The 20693-nt window shown below is 35.4% G+C and overlaps 1 protein-coding gene across 2 annotated transcripts in view; it reads right to left on the bottom strand.

The window, feature by feature from the left end:
- The window catches only part of fam184ab (family with sequence similarity 184 member Ab), a 250893-nt gene that overhangs the window by 12869 nt on the left and 217331 nt on the right, over window positions 1-20693 (bottom strand). The window contains exons 16-18 of one of the 2 annotated variants that reach the window (XM_678210.10): window positions 8345-8462; window positions 6588-6692; window positions 2505-2713 (exon numbers count right to left, since the gene is read on the bottom strand). In XM_678210.10, coding sequence (XP_683302.2) covers window positions 2505-2713; window positions 6588-6692; window positions 8345-8462 — 432 coding nt within the window. The remainder of the gene's footprint in view (window positions 1-2504; window positions 2714-6587; window positions 6693-8344; window positions 8463-20693) is intronic. The other variant, XM_005170195.6, reaches the window with a different exon arrangement.

The raw sequence follows: 20693 nt of genomic DNA, 5'->3' as shown, positions 1-20693 counted from the left end.
TTACACTTGTAATATTTATACCATTTGCTAATTAATAACCTCATGTGGAACTGAATCTGTCTTATTTCGGAGTCTGCCACTGTCCACCAGAGGTCACATTTTGGTGACGGATGCATGCTTTGAGAGCCATTTTGGATGAATAAATGAAACACCCGGTTTTTCCACCAAGGCAACCTGGAGTGCTGAAATGTAATTGGCTAAACTGGCATTGGGTGGGTTAAAATGACCAAAACAAAGATATCATTCTGGCACGAAAAGCACATTTTCAAAGCAGAATATCTGACTTCAGCATTGTTTTATGCTTTAGAAGAGTCAAAATCTTACATACAGCACCTTTAAAACAGTAATATCCTAAAATATTATAACAATTTAAAATAACATCTCTATTTGAATGTATATAAAAAGCAGTTTATTGTTCTTTCAAATTTTCAGCATCATCCTGTCATGTGATCCTTTAAAAACATAATAATATAATATAATATAATATAATATAATATAATATAATATAATAGAATAGAATAGAATAGAATAGAATAGAATAGAATAGAATAGAATATAATAGAATAATAATTGAAATTTAATAAATTTTATTACAATAAAGAAGTTTATTTCCGTTGCTTGATAATTATTATTATTATGAATATATATTTCAGGAGAGCTGTTAATTCACACTGAATTACACACTGAATTTTCACAATATTCATCTTTTTATTGTAACTTTCACTGATATTGTGTGTGTGTTTGTGTTTTACGTGTGTGTAAATAGGATTTATAAAATATAATCTCTCTCTCTATATATATTGTTTTATCTAACAATGAAATGCCACAAAATTATAATAAAATAAAAAAAAATAAAAATAATAATTTCACAGTATGTCTGATAATATTTTTTTCTACTGGAGAAAGTCTTATTTGTTTTATTTTGGCAAAAATAAAAGCAGCTTTTAGTTTTTTAAAAAACATTTAAAAGGTCAAAATTATTAGCCCCTTCATTGTTTTCGATAGTCTACAGAACAAACCATCGTTAAACAATAATTTGCCATAATTAACCTAATGAACCTAGTAAAGCCTTTAAATGTCACTTTAAGCTGTATAGAAGTGACTTGAAAAATATCTAGTCAAATATTATTTACTGTCAACATGAAAAAGATTAAATAAATTGGTTATTAGAAATTAGTTATTAAAACTATTATGTTTAGAAATGTGTTGAAAAAATCTTTTCTCCATTACACAGAAATTGGGGAAATTTATTTTTATTTTTTACCCAAAATGACAAAGGCTTCTCCTGAAAGTTAATAAGACAAATGTACAAGAGGCATCATTGTGGAGAGCAAAATATTTCTCGGCTTTTGTTTACCTTTATTCAACAAAACATTCAAGTCAGAATTTGCCTGGGGTATAATAATTTTGGCCAATATATATATATATATATATATATATATATATATATATATATATATATATATATATATATATATATATATATATATATATATATATATATATATATATATATATATTTACAGTATATACTTTTTTTTTTTTGCTTGGCTACTTAGGATGTGTTCACACTTGTAACATTGTTGATTCCCTTTGTTAATTTGGCACAGACTAAAGAAAAGCATCTTGGTCCAAATTCAGGTAAACTAAACTAACAATAGTACCAGAGTTAATTATAAAGCGCATGGAGAGCTTTGCACGCAGATCAACTGAACTAAAAGAGGAATCATACAAGCGATTGTTTAAAAAGTGAATCGAGCTCCATTTTTTTAAGCCGTTTCAGTCTGTTTGTTTGGTGCTCACCAAGGTTTGGCATCAATGTTTACAGTTATTCAGATGAACCAATTTAAAGGTAATTGCACACTGAAATAAAAACTTTCACCAGAAATGTTCCTAAAATAAACAACAAAAAATAAATTTGACCTCACGTTGTGTAAATCGCATTTACACACGGCCTCCAAAACTTTTGTTAAAAAAATTTTAGTGTTCCATTTTGGACGACAATAAATTCATATACAATGCTGTTGAGTGTGTTAGGGCTTAAGTGTATTATATGTCATTTGGGACATAGTGTTTGATTGGTATGCACTGAGACTCTGACGGCAGGGTTCTCACTTATTCCGATAAACCACAGTAACAGAGCATTTTCACAAGATCATTTCAAACCAAACCTTCCAAGTGTGAACACACCCATAAAATATTCCCCCAGAAGGCCAGCGAGTCCTTTAAATAGCATCACTACCAATGGGAATCTAACACGAACCTAGTCCGAGACCAGGGCGGCGCACTCATTATTGAAGTTAATTACTTATTTTAGAGAAGGCCAGAGCCATAATTCCCGATTTCACGCTCTCTGTTAGGCAGAGAGGAGCCTGGGAGACACATTACAAGTGTTGTTGTGCATTTCTAAGGCACATAAAAGGGATACCACATCTATAACAGTGGATGGTGAGTTCTCAGTGTGCTGCTGTGTCTGTCCGCTGGCCTGAGGAGGTGCGCCTCACCTCGTCACTTTCTTGGGTTCGGTGAGAGGGGTTGGCAGGGACAAGGGTTTGCTCGCGTTTGGCTCCAGCTGGTGAATGGGGGAGTTGGGAAGGGGTTCGAGGCGGTTGGGTTGGGGCTGCCCGCTCCCTGTTCCCGAAGCCTCCACATTGGCCCTAAGATTGGCCGAGCTGCTGAATCGGGTGGCTGATTTGTCGTTCTTTCGCTTTTGCTACATAGGACGACAAGAAAAGCATACAAAAAAAAGGGGGAAGCTTGATGCTCCATTTTGAAAGTTCTCTTGATCTCCTATTGGTTGCTTTCTATCAAACGCCCTCTAAAAGTCAAGCACTCAGCAGCGGAAGCATCAGTCGCTCAAAACCAGCATGAGTCGAAAGAGATGTGTCAGAAGAAGAGGCTGTTGAAAATTTCAGACTGAAAAGAAGAATGGCTTGGAAAGCAAAGAAGAACTGGATGTCTAAACAGGGAGAGAACGCGAAGACACTGACACTCACACACACACACATACATACATACATATATGCACATGTAAGCAGCGACACTTGGAAGTTATAGAACACAGATGAGGGCAACAGTGAGATATCCGGTCAAACAGAATGACAGCGTTCGGACTGGGTCGATTGGAACAAACATTATTTCTTCTTCAGCTTTGGAGAAACTGGGTGTTAAAGGGAGGATTCACTCAAAAATGAAAAACAGGTCATCATCTACTCACTCTTTTGTGCTTTCAAAACCTCAGTGACTTTGAATTATGTACTAGTTGCTGCTTTCTGTGCACTTGCAAGCTTTCAAGTAGGCACAAATGGATTGTTAGAGAATGATAAGAGTAGTCATATTATTATAAACTCTCAGATCTTCTAAACTCCTATAATAGCTTTGAAAGAAAAAGCAAGGAATGACAATTATTTACTAATATTTCCTGAATTAGATCCAATCAAGAATTAAATATTTAGAATCACACACAAAAAAAGCATTTTTATTTATTTTTTTGCTACTAATATTGTATTTTATTACAATGATTAATATATACAGTGGGAATGGAAAGTATTCAGACCCATTTTTCACTCTTTGTTATATTGCAGCCATTTGCTAAAATCATTTAAGTTCTTTTTTTTTCTTATTAATGTACACACAGCACCCCATATTGACAGAAAAACACAGAATTGTTGACAATTTTGCAGAGCTATTAAAAAAAGAAAAACTGAAATATCACATGGTCCTAAGTATTTTTACCTTTTGCTGTGACACTCATATATTTATCTCTGTGCTGTCCGTTTCTTCTGATCATCCTTGAGATGGTTCAACGCCTTCATTTCAGTCCAGCTGTGTTTGAGTATACTGATTGAAGCCTCACACATTTCTATTCAAGACCTTACAGCTCACAATGCATGTCAGAGCTAATGAGAATCATGAGGTTAATGGAACTACTTGAAGAGCTCAGAGACAGAATTGTGGCAAGGCACAGACCTGGCCAAGGTTACAAAAACAAAAATTAATAAATAAATAAATACATAAAATAAAAAAACTGCTGCACCTAAGGTTCTTAAGAGCACAGTGGCCTCCATAATTCTTAAATGAAAGACATTTGGGATGACCAGAACCCTTCTTAGAGCTGTCAACCAGCCAAACTGAGGGAGAAGAGCTTTGGTGAGGGAGGCAAAGAAGAACCAAAAAAATCACTGTGGCTGAGCTCCAGAAATGCAGTCGGGAGATGGGAGAAAGTTGTAGAAACTCAACCATCACTGCTGCCCTTTACTAGTCAGGGCTTTATAGCAGAATGGCCCAACAAAAGCTTCTCCTCAGTGCAAGACACAAGAAAGCCTGCATAGAGTTTGCAAAAATGGTGAGAAATAAGATTCTCTGGTTTGATGAGACCAAGATGGATTTTTGGCCTTCTAAGCATTATGTCTGAAGAAACCCAGGCACTGCTCATGACCTGTAAATTACAGTCCCAACAGTAAACATTGTGATGGCAGCATCATGCAGTGGCAGTGCTTTTCAGCTGTAGGGACAGAAGGACTGATTGCAATGAAGGGAAAGTTAGTGCTGCAAAGTACAGGGATATCCTGGCTGAAAACCTTCTCCAGAGTGCTCAGGACTTCAGACCAGATCAAAGGTTTACCTTCACAACGACTCCGTGACTGTTCTTGAATGGCTCAGCTAGAGTCCTGACTTAAACCCAATTGAGCATCTCTGGAAAGACCTAAAAATGTCTGTCTACCAACATTTACCATCCAACCTGACAGAACTGCAGAGGATCTGCAAGGAGGAATGGAAGGATCCAGGTGTGAAACACTTGTTGCATCTTTCCTAAAAAGACTCATGGCTGTATTAGATCAAAAGGGTGCTTCTACTAAATACTGAGCAAAGGGTCTGAACACTTAGGGTGTACTCACACTATGTACAGTTGCCTTGAACTGTCGCCGAACAGGTCAGCCAACTTTGACGCTCATAAATAATCATAAAAGTCATTGTGCTGCAGGTATTAGAAGGTTTGCTGAAAGTTCAGCTGCTGTGCAGCGAGGGAAAGAATGATTAATAAATCCATATGAAGCAGTCCCTCAAAAGTCACGTCTCGTCTTCAGTTTCAGGCTCAAGCGCACTTTGCACTCACACTACAAGAGTACCAAGCAAAAGCCCAAGTGAACCGCGCTCAAGTGGCCCAAGTGGCACACCTCTTCCAACCAGGCCAGGGCTGACCAACTCAACTGCGCCTGAGCCTGATTCAGAGCACTGGCACTTCTCAAACGATCCAGGAAACGCGCCAGGGCATAGTTCGGATAGCATTGTGTGAGTGCGTGCTTAGGACCACATGATAATTCAGTTTTTCTTTTTTAATAAATCTGCAAAATATGTCAACAAATCTGTGTTTTTCTGTCAATATGGGGTGCTGTGTGTACATTAAATACTGTTCATACCCACTGAATATATAATCATTTATTAGTTTATTTATAGTCTAATAAATAAATGAAAAGTCTGAAATGTATTAAAAATCCAAAATAAACTATGTAATAGTTTAGGTACATTTAAATTAAGTACCAATTTAAGTAAAAAAAAAATAAAATAAATAAAATTATGACAAAAGCAGATAAAAAATTATTTCCAATAAAAACTGGTATAATAAATTAAAAGCCATTTATAAATATTACAGATATAATGCTAATACAAAAGTAATCTTCACTAAATGCTAAATAAATGTTAGCATAGGTCATACAGCAACATTGCATGTCAAAACTATTAATTTACGCATGGATCATCCATTAGTATTGCATGTTATAGAAATACAGCATTTATTACAAATGCATGGAAGCAATCATTCAGTAGAATCTAATACAGTCTGTTTTACATGCAGGCATGAAATGACATTAGGGTGAGTATTGATACTGGAATATTCATTTTTGGGAGAACAATCCCTTTGATAAACCTCTTTCTCTGTGTGTGTGTGTGCTCCAGCATAAACTCCAGTCCAGCATGTCAGATGTCTTGCCTTTAACTGCACCCCAGCAGCACTGCATCATATCCAGGCACAACAACTTGATTTTATTTTACGAATTTTCAGCGTTTTCTTATGATTGTCATTTTTCAAGAGCAGATCTATTGTTTATATACACATCAGCGCAACAGAATTGAGAATTTACTGTGAAACCAAGCGACTGACTCAGTATCTTGTCACTGTTATGGCTGATTGGGAACTCCGATTAGCAACGTAAAAATGCAATTTATGAAACATTTTCAGTTTATTGCGTTATTCCTGGTTATGATACGGTGCAATAAATGACATTGAAGAAAAACTATCAAGCCCCATTCAGAAATGCACCAACCTCACATTTTCCAATACCTAGTGAGCTGCTTACTTTGTGTATATTTAAAGAGATGCCGAGAGAAAGTATGCATTTAATTCATTTTATTTATGAAAGACTGGTATTTTACATCAAAAGAGAATATCCCATGTGAACTGACAGCATCCAAAGTAAAATAATCAGATCACTAGGTTTTGGAAAAGCAACTAAATTTCACTTAAACTAACCAACTAGCAGCGCAACACACAAGAACAGACAGTAGTACAGTTTAGGGAGAAATCTTACCTTGACAAGAGGGTTAATGACACCAACATTGGGGTTTGCGTTGAATATTTTGTTGAAGCTGGTCTCTCGGTTTACAAGCTCCAGCTGGTAAAACTTTTTGTCATCCTGTAAGGAGAAGTAGTTGTTTTTGTATTCTTGGAGTATCATTTGTCTTCAGAACATGAAGAGCACTTCACACAAGAAGCTTCCAGTGTGTGTTTTGCAAGTTTAACTCAAATGTAACTCAAAGCTTCTATGTAAGAGTCTGGTAAAGGTAAAATTGCATCATTATATGTAAAGTTGGAGGCAAAATTCTTACCCCTCTTGTGAAATTTTAAATATTTTACTAAAATTTCCTAAGTGATGTTTAACACAGCAAGGGCATTTTCACAGTTTTTGCTATATTTATTTTTGTCTTCAGGAGAAAGTCTTAGTTTGGCTGGAATAAAAGGAGTTTGTTTGGTTTTTAATATAATTTTTAAAGGTCAATAATATAATTAGCACTCTTAAGAACAAAACAAACACATGTTGTACAAATAACTTTCTTAATTAACTTAACTAATCTGAATACTAGTATCCTGCAAAATAACTATTAAAAATGAAATACATCATGGCGAAGACAAAACAAACGATTTATTAGAAATTGATTATAAAATCTATTATGCCTTAAAATGATTAAGTAAAAAATATTATCTTCAATAAACAAGGAAATATTTTTTAAAAGAATACAAATTTCACATAAGGGCTAATCATTTTTAATAATTATTATAATATATAAATATATAGAATTATTAGCCTAATAATATATTAGAATTATTAATTATTAAAATTATATAATTATTTCTTTTTTCCTATTTTCTGTTTAACGGAGGGAAGATTTTTTCAACACATTTCTGAACATAATAGTTTTAATTAGTTTTCATAACTAATGTCTAATAACCGATTTATTTTATCTTTGTCATGATGACAGTAAATAATATTTGACTAGACATTTTTCAAGACACTTCTATACAGCTTGAAGTGACATTTAAAGGCTTAACTAGGTTAATTAGGTTAACTAGGCAGGTTAGGGTAATTACACAAGTTATTGTATAACGATGGTTTGTTCTGTAGACTATCAAAAAAAAAAAATAAAAAAATTTAACCTTAAAATAGTTTTTAAAAAATTAAAAACTGCTTTTATTCTAGCCGAAACAAAACAAATAAGACTTTCTCCAGAAGAAAAAATATTATCAGACATACTGTTGAAATTTCCTTGCTCTGTTAAACATTATTTGGGAAATATTTGAGCTGCAGTTTCTGTTTTTTAATCTCCATACATACAGTTCATAAAAAAGGCTTTGTCATCAAAATCTTGACATGCAAATACTTTTTCCCTTAACCCATTATAACATTTGAATTTATTAACACATATAAACAATTATTAGTAAATAATTCATATACATATTCTGTTAAATATGATCAAATGAATAAAAACAGCACAAAAACTATAACAAAGTGTTCTGTTTAGCCATTAATCAAACATCTGCCACATGAAAGTGAGCAAAACAGATCAGTTCAATTCTGTAAATACTCCAAATCTAAAAATCCAGCATGCAGTGCAGTTTCAATCTGAAATATTGAATCAAGGATGCTAAATGTCCAGCACTGTTGTTGTTATCAGTGAATGATGTGTTGTTTGTGTTCAGTGCAGGTTTAAGAGCTTATATGGACTCTACCGGCTCACAGCAGAGAAATTCCACAGACCTGAGACATGGCGAATGAGTATGTGTTCTTACCACCAGCTTCTTGACCAAAGCCTCTCTTTCGGCCACCATGTCCTTCAGTTCGGCTATCGTCTGCAGATCTTCAGGTCTGCTCTCTCTGTTGCGAAACTTATCTTCTGTTCCCTCCAACCTGAAATGTGCAAACACGTCTCTTTAAGATATGCTTAACTACAGATACAAAATTTTTGCTACTGTTTTGAAGGAAAAAATGGAGTCTCTTACAAGCAAACTGAGGATTGGAGAAACGATTTCTACTTTATACTTTATTTTTGCCATATGTTTTAATAATTAAAACATATGGCAAATCAAAGGCTCAAATGCTAAAAAACAAAGATGGAGTTTCAAAAGCTTTTTAAAAACAGATTGAGTTGGAGCATTGTCTGATGGTCTGATGTTTTGGTGCGATAACAGCAAAAGCCCGATCCACACTTCGCTTACACTGGGATCTTGGTACAGAAAGACTAAACAGATCAGAAGACCTCAGTGCCCTACCAGGATTATACACATGTAGGAGGTCTGATAAGTAAGGTGGTGCCAGATCATTTAAGGATTTAAAAACAAAAATTAATAGTTTAAAATCAATCTGTGACCTAACAGGCAGCCAGCCCAGAGAGGAAAGAACTGGGGATATGTGCTCATACTTGCGAATCCCTGTCAGAAGTCTTGCAGCTGCATTTTGTACTAATTACAATCTATTTAGGGCATTTTGACTAATACCCACATACACGGAATTGCAATAGTGAAGTCTTCCCAAAATAAAAGCATGTATCACCTTCTCAAGGTCATTAAAAGAGAGAAATGACTTCACTTTTGCCACAAGTCGTAGATGGTAAAAACTGGATTTAACAACTGAATTGACTTGTTTGTTAAATTTTAGATCACTATCGAAATGAAACCCAAGGTCTTTAACAACAGGTTTTTGATAAGTTGATAGCTTACCAAAACCTAATAAATGCAGAGGGTTAGGATCACCAAAACCAGACCATCTCAGTTTTTTCTTTATTGAAATTGAAAAAAAAAAATGACGACAACCAGGTCTTAACCTCGATAATACATCTAATAAGGGAGTCAAGCCCATTTTTATCATTACTTAATGGACATCAATCTGAGTGTCGTCAGCATAAAATTGAAAAGCCACCCCATATACTAAAAAAATAGATCCTAAAGGTAAAATAAATAAAGAAGATAAAATAGGTCCAATGATAGACCCTTGCGGAACTCCACATGTCAGGGGTCTGGAGGATGAAAAGGTCTGACCAGGATTAACACAAAAGCTTCAAATAAGATCTAAACCATTTAAGAGCAGAGCCCTGAATGCCCACCAAATTCTCAAGACGGGAAATAAGAATCTTTATTGTTTGAAAAGAAAAAAATGACAAAATCTGGCATCTGTTACCTTGACAAAATCCTTATGGACTAATGCATCTTTTGTATGTAATGTTTTAATATTCTTTTTCATCATACACTACAGTTTAAACAGGTCTTGTAAGGGATGGCTTGTTATGTGTTGGACTAATCTTTCTTTCTTTTACATATGTAATATGTGGACAAAATATGTCAATTTCTTAAAATATTTTTCCTGAATCTTTACATTCCATAAAAAAAGTTCTTTAGTTTATTAAGATGTTCTTTACACTAAAAAAGTGCACATGTTAGCACTTTTTGAAAACTTACCACAACTATGTTTTCCCAGAATTATGGGGTATTAATAAGAAGAGGCATATGGAGGGGAAAGAGAGTGTCCTACAGGTAGTTTGTTAAGCCCACTCACCTGCATAGAGCAAATGAAGAATAGCACAACATTTCCAGAAACATTGAGTGTTGATAAGAATGTGTCTGGTGCATATGGAGAGGAGGGAATGTGTCCTACAGGTGGTTTATCGCGCTCAAAGACTGTGTTTTCCCAGAAATAAAGATTGTTTATAAGTGTCTGGTGTAAATTTAATATATAAACATTTAGAGTGCTTTTAAATTTTATCATTAGCATTTAGCAACTATCAATATGAGGTTTGTTGTACAGAGGTTTATAAATGAACTCAATTTATTCAAAAAGTACATAATAATAATAATAATAATAATAATCATATTAATAATATTAATATTAATAATAATAATCATCAAAACCATGCAACTATAAAATGTGGATTTGTTTCCTTGTAAAAATACAAATAGTAATTTATAAATGTAAAGTATTGAATGGTATATACATCGGGTAAAATAATTATTCGACACGTCTCCATTTGTTTCAGGAAATATTTCTAAATGTGTTGTTGATTTGAATTTTACACCAGATTTCAGTGACAACTCAAGCAATCCATATATACTAAGAATACCAAACTTAACTAGTTTAGAAATGAAGGGATGTGTGGTCAATTCAAAGGACGCAGGGAAAAAGTATTGAACACATGAAGAAAGGCAGGTATAAAAGGTATGGAAAGCCCAGACAGCAGCTGAATTTTTTTTAGGAGTTATTCAGCAACCCTCTGCTTTTCAACATTGTAAATACATGTTAGCTGCTTCAGTCCAACATCAACATTATCAGGATGATGAAGATGAAACTAGGGTGGACATTTCAGCAAGACAATGATCCAAAACAAAGCCCAAACTCTCGCCTGCTTTTAGAAAAAGAAAATGAAGCTACTAGAATGGCCCAAGCAAAAACCTGACCTGAACCCAATAGAAAATAAGAACTGAAGACTAGAGTTGATAGTTTCCACAGATTGAAGACATTTGAATATATTTGTTCCTGTCAATCAGACGAGCAGACATTTCTTTCTCTACAATCTGTTACGTTATATTATGACTGAGATACTTAACTAATAATTAAACAAAATGCTAATTAAAAACAACCGAAAGCAAATGAAATCGCAAGTAGAGGGTTATTCGCGGAACTTTTGTAGAGCTAACTATGTAGAGCACTTCAAAGCTTCATGATTAGGATGCTCAGCAACTCAAGATGGTTCAGAACTGAGCCATCAGCTCTCTGTTTACAATCAGTCTGTCATCTGTTTGGGTTTGTGACTCATTACTGAGAGAGAAAGTTGACTATTCTGACACTTCAGCTCAGTCAGAAAGCAAAGCTGATGGGCTTCGCACACAGAATTAATTAAGCGCATTGATCAGATCAGTGTGATGATATTGGCATCTACCTTTCATTTTCTCTTCCTCGCATTAGATCAGTGTGATGACTAAATTCATCAGCACCTTTGAATGTGTGTCGCTCCATCATTCTTTCATCTACTGTTTTTTTTCGCTGTCATTGAGGATCAATATCTCCACCGTTTCTGCATCTTTGAAAGGTTTTTTGAAAATGTGTGATGAATGTTTAATGAGCACCAAGATGCTTTCCCAGAGGTATTAGGTGTTAAGATTGATGGCTGTTTTCAAACAAAATCCTTCCCTAATGACTTCACAACTGTTTGTACTAATGAATCGAAGTCTGTTTCCTGAATAGTTTTAATCTGCAGGTAGAGGAAAATGTTGCCGTTTCGACAACTAAAGGCATGTTTATATACTCAGACTAAACAGTATATTAACCTGAGACTGAGAAGCTCTGCCCTCTTACATTCACACTCCCCTACTCTTAAAACTAAATAATCCATGCATCATCTGTGTATTCATCTATCCATTCATCTAGTTTATCTATCTATCAATCCATCCATCTTTCCTTCCATCCACTTATCCATCCATTCCTCCCACCATCCATCCATCCATCTATCCATCCATCCATCCATCCATCCATCCATCCATCCATCCATCCATCCAAAAAAACATACATATATATCCTTTCACCCTCTTTGATTATCATGTCTCTATATATTTATAAAGTTTTTAATCTGTTTCAACAAGATTATGATCTTTATCCATCCAATCTTTAGCTGTTTATCCATCCAGACTTCAGTGATGTTTATCCATCCATCCATCCATCCATCTATCACCTCTTTTTATAAATCATTTAATCCATTCAACCATACCTCCATCAGCTTTTTATGAAATCATCCATTTATTCATCATGTTTATCCATCAGTTTATCAGCTCTATCCATCTATAATCTTTTTTCATCTATCATCTATCCATCATTTTTATCAATCCAAACTTTAGCTGTTTATCCATCCATCCATTCATCCATCCATTCATCCATCCATCCATCCATCCATCCATCCATCCATCCATCCATCCATCCATCCATCCATCCATCCATCCATCCATCCATCCATCCATCCATCCATCCATATAAACATACATACAGTATATAAACAATATCCTTTTACCATCTTTGATTATCCATGTCTCTGTATATTTATAATGTTTTAATCTGTTTCAACCATCATCTATCCATCATCTTTATCCATCCAACCTTTAGCTGTTTATCCATATAGTGATAATTATCCATCGATCTACTCATCCATCCTTCCAACTATACCCATCCATCATCCATCCATCCGTCCGTCCGTCCGTCCGTCTGTCTGTCTGTCTGTCTGTCTGCCTGTCCGTCCGTCCATAAATTGGCTCCATCCATCCAGAAAAACAGTCCAAGTAAATTAAAGTCATTCATTCATTCATTTTCTTGTCGGCTTAGTCCCTTTATTAATCCGGGGTCGCCACAGCGGAGTGAACCGCCAACTTATCCAGCAAGTTTGTACGCAGCGGATGCCCTTCCAGCCGCAACCCATCTCTGGGTAAGTAAATTACAGTATTTTACTGCTAATGGATTAAAAAAGTTCACTTTAGATAAAAGCTAAAACTACACTATACCAACTCTGACCCCTTTAAACAGGCTGATAACAGCGGTTCACTGAATGTCTCCATCTGAGTAAATAAACACAGCTCCCATCAAGCCTATTTATACATTTAAAACGACAGCAGCGAAACCCAGTAGATGTAGCCTGCAGAGTGCACTCGAGCGGTTACAGTAGCGCAGCCCATGCGCCGCACATGAGGATCACCGCACACATGAAATATTCATGAGGCTTAAATAGACTGAAATTTAAAACTTGCTGGAGGACTCAGTTTGGGGGAAACTCGGCTGTCATAATAATTAATTGAGCAGAGGACAGGACTGTCATTTCAATAGGTTTGTGTTATGTTTAATTAGCAGGCTGTGTATCTCTGCTCTTCAGGGACACCTGGAGATGTTCGCTCACGAAACGCTGAGGGATACAATTTCTGACTGCTTCACACGAGACCTCATTCTGTTTAAGCCCAGGCTGACTGCTATATCCTTTAAAGGTGCTGTATGTAGGTTTTTGACTCTTCTAAGGCATTAAAATGTCATAATTTGTTTGCAGATTTTAAGAAACATGCTAAATGAACATCTTCATCTGAAAAACAGTGCTAAAAATCAAATAAACAATGCTATTCTCCATCAGAATCATTAAAAGCAGGACAGTCCAGTAAAATGTGCTTTACAGTCAGGGGAGTTGTGCAGCACAAACACTTATAGGGTTTCCACCTTGGAGCATAAAACCATGGGTTATTCTAGTATACCCAATACGAAATCTGGTAAAAACCACTTGATCAAATCTATTCTTAAAATTCTGTGAGAGATTTCAGGTTGGATTTTATGTAATTTATTATTTTCTAATGCATCCTGTCGCTCATGAAGAGAGACCTATATAGACAGCACGAGAGGACAAGTGAGTGAGTGCATTCTGACAAGAAACCTCCATGCTAACTATTCTCTGCTCTACCTCGCAGAATCGAGTAGCTGATTAGCGCTCGCCCCCGCTGCTACCCCTTCACGGAACCAAAAACCTCATCATCACCACCAAAGCACGGCACTTTTCTGGGACTGAAGGAAGCACTCTCACATACACATCGGATTTCACTTGTAAATAAACACCCCTCAGAGGCTTTCACCTGTTACATCCGTGTGTGTGTGTATATTTACCCTCTTTTTTTCACCACAGATGAAATAATATATTTATTAATGCGTATGAATGTTCATAAGTTTAAAACAAATCTAAATATTAAAAACTTTTAAGCATTTAAGATTATGACGACCGTTAAATGCGTCATACAGTCTTGTGAAAAGGGTCAATCTAATCCACTGGTGTCAAACTCAGTTCCAAAAAGGCCGCAGCTCTGCATAGTTTAGTTCCAACCCTGATTAAACACACCTGATCAAACTAATTGAGTCCTTCAGGCTTGTTTGAAACCTACAGGTAAGTGTGTTGGAGCAGGGTTGGAACTAAACTGTGCAGGGCTTCGGCCCTTTTGGAACTGAGTTTGACACCCCTGATCTAATCTATCTAAAGCAGGGGTGTCAAACTCATTTCCTGGAGGGCTGCAGACCTGAACAGTTTAGTTCCAACCCTGCTCCAACACACTTACCTGTAGGTTTCAAACAAGCCTGAAGAACTCAATTAGTTTGATCAGGTGTGTTTAGTTAGGGTTGGAACTGTACTGTACAGAGCTGTGGCCCTCCAGGAACTGAGTTTGAGACCTGTGATTTAAAGGAATAAAAAAGATTGAAGAATCAAATGTTTTTGAAGCAGAATAGAAACATCCAATATTTTTAATTATTAATATTATTATGTTTTTTTTTTCATTTTTGGACAGCTTCTATCTGCATTGAATTAAAAAGAGCTGCATAAATGTATTCCTTTTGCATATCAGTAAGAAAAGAAAATTATATAAATCTGGAACAATAAATAAATTACAGAATTTTCTTTCGTAGACGAACAAATCTTTTAACAGCATTCCTTCATCTAAAGAAGACGCAAACTATTAATTTTCAACAGACAGATTCGATCAAATATTAATCAAGACACTCAATTTTAATTGAGTGAGATATTTTTTTAACGTCTAAAACACTTCTCCATCTTTTCTTTGTATTTTGTGGGTTGTAAGGCCTTCCCACGTCATGACACATGCTTTTTAGAATCGAAATGATTCATTGTTAGTTTACGCTGTGAATACTGAGAGGAGTCAGAGAGTCATATGTACTATTTTTACAGCAGGCTATTCAATAGCTGGATTTGTTGGTGCTCCCGTTCAAGTAAACCTAAATTAGGTCACCTCCGACAGCAATATCTACAGTCAAAGAGATCTCAACCCTACTAACTCTCTATATTTATACATCAGTACATACACCTACAAACACCTTCTGTTCATATACGCCAGTCTTCATCAAAGCATACCATTCAAACCATATGTATGTGGATAACATGCAAAGCAGAAATGAGGGTAAACAGAAGAGAACTGGGACATCTGCATGACAAGAAATATCAAGTGAATAAATGTCCCACATAACATTTATTCACCCTCGAAAATTTTATGGTAGCTCAACAATTTATTTTAACAAAATTATTCACTTTTTTTCACTAACCTGCAACTAAAAGCTGCCTTGTGGGGAAAAAAATCTGTATCTGTAGGAAGCTTTTCAGTTGTTTAAAATCTGGTAATGTCAAATCATTTCTACATTCTTCTTTTTTTTAACGCCCCACAAAATACTGCAAGTTTCTGTCATTTTTGATACAACACCCATAAATGTAGAAAAAAAACCCCCATCTGGGTCGTATTTGTTTGTCCTACTGATACCGATGATTTGAAAGAAGTGAAGGATGAGTAAATAATGGCAGAATGTTCACTTTTATGTGAACTATCCCTTTAATAAATGTAGGAAAACACAAATCATGAGATCATATGACTGAAATGTTCTTTTTTTACAGGCTTGATTGATGAAAAAAAAGCATTTTGAATCATCTATACACTGGCTGCTGTATATTTATAACTTCATAGATATTTATAGATTTATGACTTCTGAAGACTTGGAAATATGATGTGTTAGCCACTTGGAGTACCTTTGTGCTATTTTCATGGTGTATTTTTGACAGCTCTATTCCTCAGCCTTAGGTGGAACAGATCTCCTGCTGTGTTTTACAAAAGAAAATGACCTATAAAGTTTTTTTAATGTAAGTAAATGATATTACAGTGAATTATTTCTTTAAAGGTGCAGTATGTGAGATTAACACCCAGTGGTTGAACTAGGTATTGCAGGTCAAATTCAAAACACTTTTTCACCCGTACCCTCCAACGACTCCATGCAAACACAGGTTGCCAGATTGACAACACCAGCATGAGTGAGCGTGCCTGACTATTGTGTCTACATAACATGTGACGACTTCAGCTAATGTTTACATTTTTAATATTATTTGCTAATATATAATCCCTAATGTGGCTTTTCTTAAACTCTTATTTTAAGTTATTTTGCATTCGTATATATTGAATCAGCCTTTAAGACCAAAAAACTGTGTTTTTTTCTAGCAAGCAAACATGAAATATCATGTATATATGTATAATATAATTTTTGAGTATGCTGTAGAATTTCTCTTTTAAGAGTTCACTCTTAGCTGATGATTGATAATAAAGCGTATTTAGCATGCTGTCCCAGCAGAGAGCCCTGAGCTCAGATTATCCTCAAGCCCGGGGCTCCCTCCCGTTTAAAGGGCAAGAGAAGAGTTTGAGCTCAGGTAGTTCTCGAGAACTCCCCTGCTTATGAACGTGCTGAGATATATCTGACTAAGAGTTGTCTTAGGATGCTTTTAGGATTAGTCAATTTACTTATGATGTATGTCTGTGGACGGTGGAAGGAAACTGGAAAACCAGAGGAAAACCCACGTGAATACGCAAACTTCGCACAGAAACGCAGACCGGCTTGGTGAGGGGCCGAACTAATGGCATTATTTCTGTGAGGCAACAGTGCTAACCTCTGGGCCGCTGTGCCGCCCTATCAGAGAAAGGGAGGAGGAGGGGTGGAAGGGGGGATTCTTTAAGACGAAGATGACTGGAGTGGAAAACTCTGGTTATTTATGGTGAGTCGGTATTCATCTGATTGGTGCAATATACAGAGCTGATGCGAAACCAGCCATATTCAATCATAAACATGTGATCCTCTCAAAATTAGTTTATAAATAAACCACACTTAGACAACACTTTGTAAGGTGAAGTCTCGCATTATCTCCAGAAAATCTCCCACAGAGATATTACATGCATCTTTCTGTGAGCAATGTTTTTAAAAAAAAGTTAAATTCTCTGATGATATTGTGATACTGACACATGATTTTAGGCCTAATCCCTTTTTCAAGGTTAGGATTAGTGATAATGACAGAGGAAAATGCCACAACATACTCCTATATTTTGTGAAAATGTGAAAGGTAAAAAAAAACAGGTACTATTTTCAGCGCTTAACAAGACACAAGGATTGGATTTCATTCAGCAAGTGTGAAGTAGGTTGTGTGTTTGGGTATCCCTATCATGCTATTTTAAAGGCTCCTGATTTAGTTTTAGACATCTCTTTTAATGATTTTACATTTTTATGGTAAAAAAAAACAAAAGCACAAAATATACACTGCTGGATCAGCTTATTTCTCACAGTATCTGTAAAAATTTGTTCAATCATCCGGTCTCTTTTTTTCCCTAGAGTCAACAGTGTAAAAAAAATTCCATAAATTAGCAGTTTTCCATACTTTGTGATTCATGTTTTTATTTATTTTTTGCCCTGTTTATTTATGCTTTTGAATTGCATTATGGGATCTTATTTCCAACAACTTTAAACCTAGAAACGTTTGAAAAAGTAACTTTTATTAACATTTCTAATGGTTTAAAGTGATATATTGTCTGGGTTGGTGTCGTATATTATGGTATTAAAAGCTTGTAATAAACTGCCAGTCCAGTTTCTGTTATTTTAAAGACTCATTCATCTATAAAGTATTTCTAACACATTGTATTATTTCAGACAACTAAAATGTCAATTAGAGTCCATTTGTTAAACTGTAGGGCTGAATTTTCAACATCAAAATTCGACAGAGCAGAGATCATGCTCCCATAATGCAATTCACAACCATAAGTAAACAAAAAAAAAACACTGTGTACTCTGCTCTGATTGGTCAGATGGCTTAGTCTGGTGTAATTGGCGTACTGAATACAGTGCATGTTGGAAACCAAATGCACATTACAATAACTAAATCTCAGCTTTGAAATATTTCTGAACACTTGCAGACATGATAATACCAACTGTAAAAATCGCGTGAGTTTTACCATATCAATTAAAGTTTTGGGACTCATCCTTTAGGCAAGGCAAGGCTTTGTTTGAGGGCAAAGTTTGAAGTATTTTGAAGTACAGTATCACATGGAAATGGCAAATTTCGAATGAAAGTCTCTTAATTCGCAAAAAACCAAACATTTTTACACTCATATGGTGGTTTTAGACTTGTACGAAAAGGGTTAATGTGAGTAATGGGAGATGAAAAAGGCATTTACTAAATAATCTCTGACTTAGTGAACAATACACCCGATTATTGCTAGATCAGTTATGGTTGTGGCTGGAAGTTAACAAAATTATTTATATTATTTATAAAATTTCCCATTTATTACATTTTATTAACGTCTACCCCAAAGCCAATCCTACACCCAACCATTACAGTAACGTAAAAACAGGAGTTGTACCGTAAAATATTATATATTGTTATACAGTGTCAGAAAAATGACATCCTGATGGCAACAATTGAAACACAGTATACCACCTCACCAGAAGAATAGCAAAACCTACTTCTACACAGAAACCAAACAATAAAAAAACTCTGAAGACAACAAGCGGCTGTGCATTGCCTTGTTTCCAATCCCAACACAAGGATGAACTTTAATTTCCATAAAGTTCAAGATGCATCAATGAGAACTTGGCCCTAGGATTTATTTACAATCAAGTCACAATTTGTGTTTTGATGTACAACTCTTGATAACACTGTAAGTGGATTCAGAGAATGTTACAACATTAAAAAAGGCAGCTCACGACCTCTTTAAATGATGGAGAAGAGTGCTTGCCATTTAGACATGCATAATTTTGCATTTTAAAGAGCCAATTCAGAGCCTAGACTGGTTTTCTCCAGATGCATGGTGTCGCTTCTCAGGGCTCAGGATAACCCTGGAAATGCACACAAACAGCATGTTTTGCAGCAAAAAGCATCTGCTTACTCTTATCTGAGCTGCCCTGACAGGGTCGCCTGCTTTCACTAGATATATTTTGAGATATCTTGTGTTTTTTCATTTCAGAGAAATCACATCTTCTCTCTTTCTCTAGTCTTTGGCTGCATCCGAAAGCTCAGTCTTTGAAGGCAAACATATAAATGTAAATGGGGTTCACATTAACTTTTTTGATCACCAGCCACTAGTGGCTAGTAGTTTTAAATTGTTACTAGGCACTCGCCATTTTCATTAGCCACAGTTTTGTTGTTGGGTAAATATATTTTATATGCATAAATATGACTTTGGTATGCTAAAAATACTTGATTTAAATTATGTGTTTTGTCCACATGCCTCTTTACCTTTTTTATTTTTATTTCACATGACTTTTTGGGGCTCAACACTATTTATCTTTTTTTTTTCTCTGACCACACCAAACTAATCATTTTCTTGCCACAAATAAAAAAAATGTCTTAAAACAAGCTAAATATTAAACTTTTACTTACACTATATACATACACTTTTTATTCAACAAAAATGTTCTTAAAAACAATTGACATTAAAAAAAAAATTAATTATCTAAAAATTATTTAAAACTATACACAGTAGTTTGTCCAGACTAAAGGTCCCAGATCATCAGGTAACTATAGATACATGGAGAGTTAATCTCCTATTAAAACAATGTTATTGTGAAGCATATAATTAAACTATATTACCAAAAATAAATGAAAGCAAAAGAAAGCAGGTGAAAAGAAATCTGTGTGGAACGGTGAATACCAAATGAGAGGATAATCAGGGGCAAGGTGAGACACAGACGATCCTTTCTCACTGAACTTGTGAGCGAGGAACAACTGATATGAAGCGTGTGAGTGCTTAAAAGCTCCGGTTTTCTTGCGCAAAACAACCGTGCCTGGAAATGCAATTGGTGCTATTATTACTCTTTGAAATGAACCAGAAAAAAAGAGGTGCTTGTGCATCCACAGTCCTGCTGCTTTCAAGAGATCTCCAGATTTTTTTTGTATGCAGCAGCTGTTGCCGCTTTCGCTTTTACTATTATTTGAACAGATTTATTTCAAAGAGAAATAATGCCTCATGCGAACAATTATCAATCTCGCTGCTTCTTGGTTCTAAGATCACATTTGCGTGCATATTGACAAACACTCTTAAACTAACATTCTAATCTCTAGGGACGAGGCAGCTCTGGCGGTTTAAAAATTATTTTCAACCAGCCAAAGTGGCTAGTGGGGGTGTTTGTATAACCTGTCACAGCTGAAATCTAGCCCCTTTTGGTGGGTGTTAATGTCAAGCCCTCTATATATACTGTTGGAGTCAGAATTATTAGCCACCTTTTGATTTTTTTTTCTTTTTTAGATATTTCCCAAATGATTTTTAGCAGAGC

This window comes from Danio rerio, chromosome 20 (assembly GCF_049306965.1).
Source record: "Danio rerio strain Tuebingen ecotype United States chromosome 20, GRCz12tu, whole genome shotgun sequence".
Taxonomy (NCBI): Eukaryota; Metazoa; Chordata; class Actinopteri; order Cypriniformes; family Danionidae; genus Danio; species Danio rerio.
The sequence above is the reverse complement of the archived record's forward strand: the minus strand, read 5'-3'. Positions and strand labels throughout refer to the sequence as shown.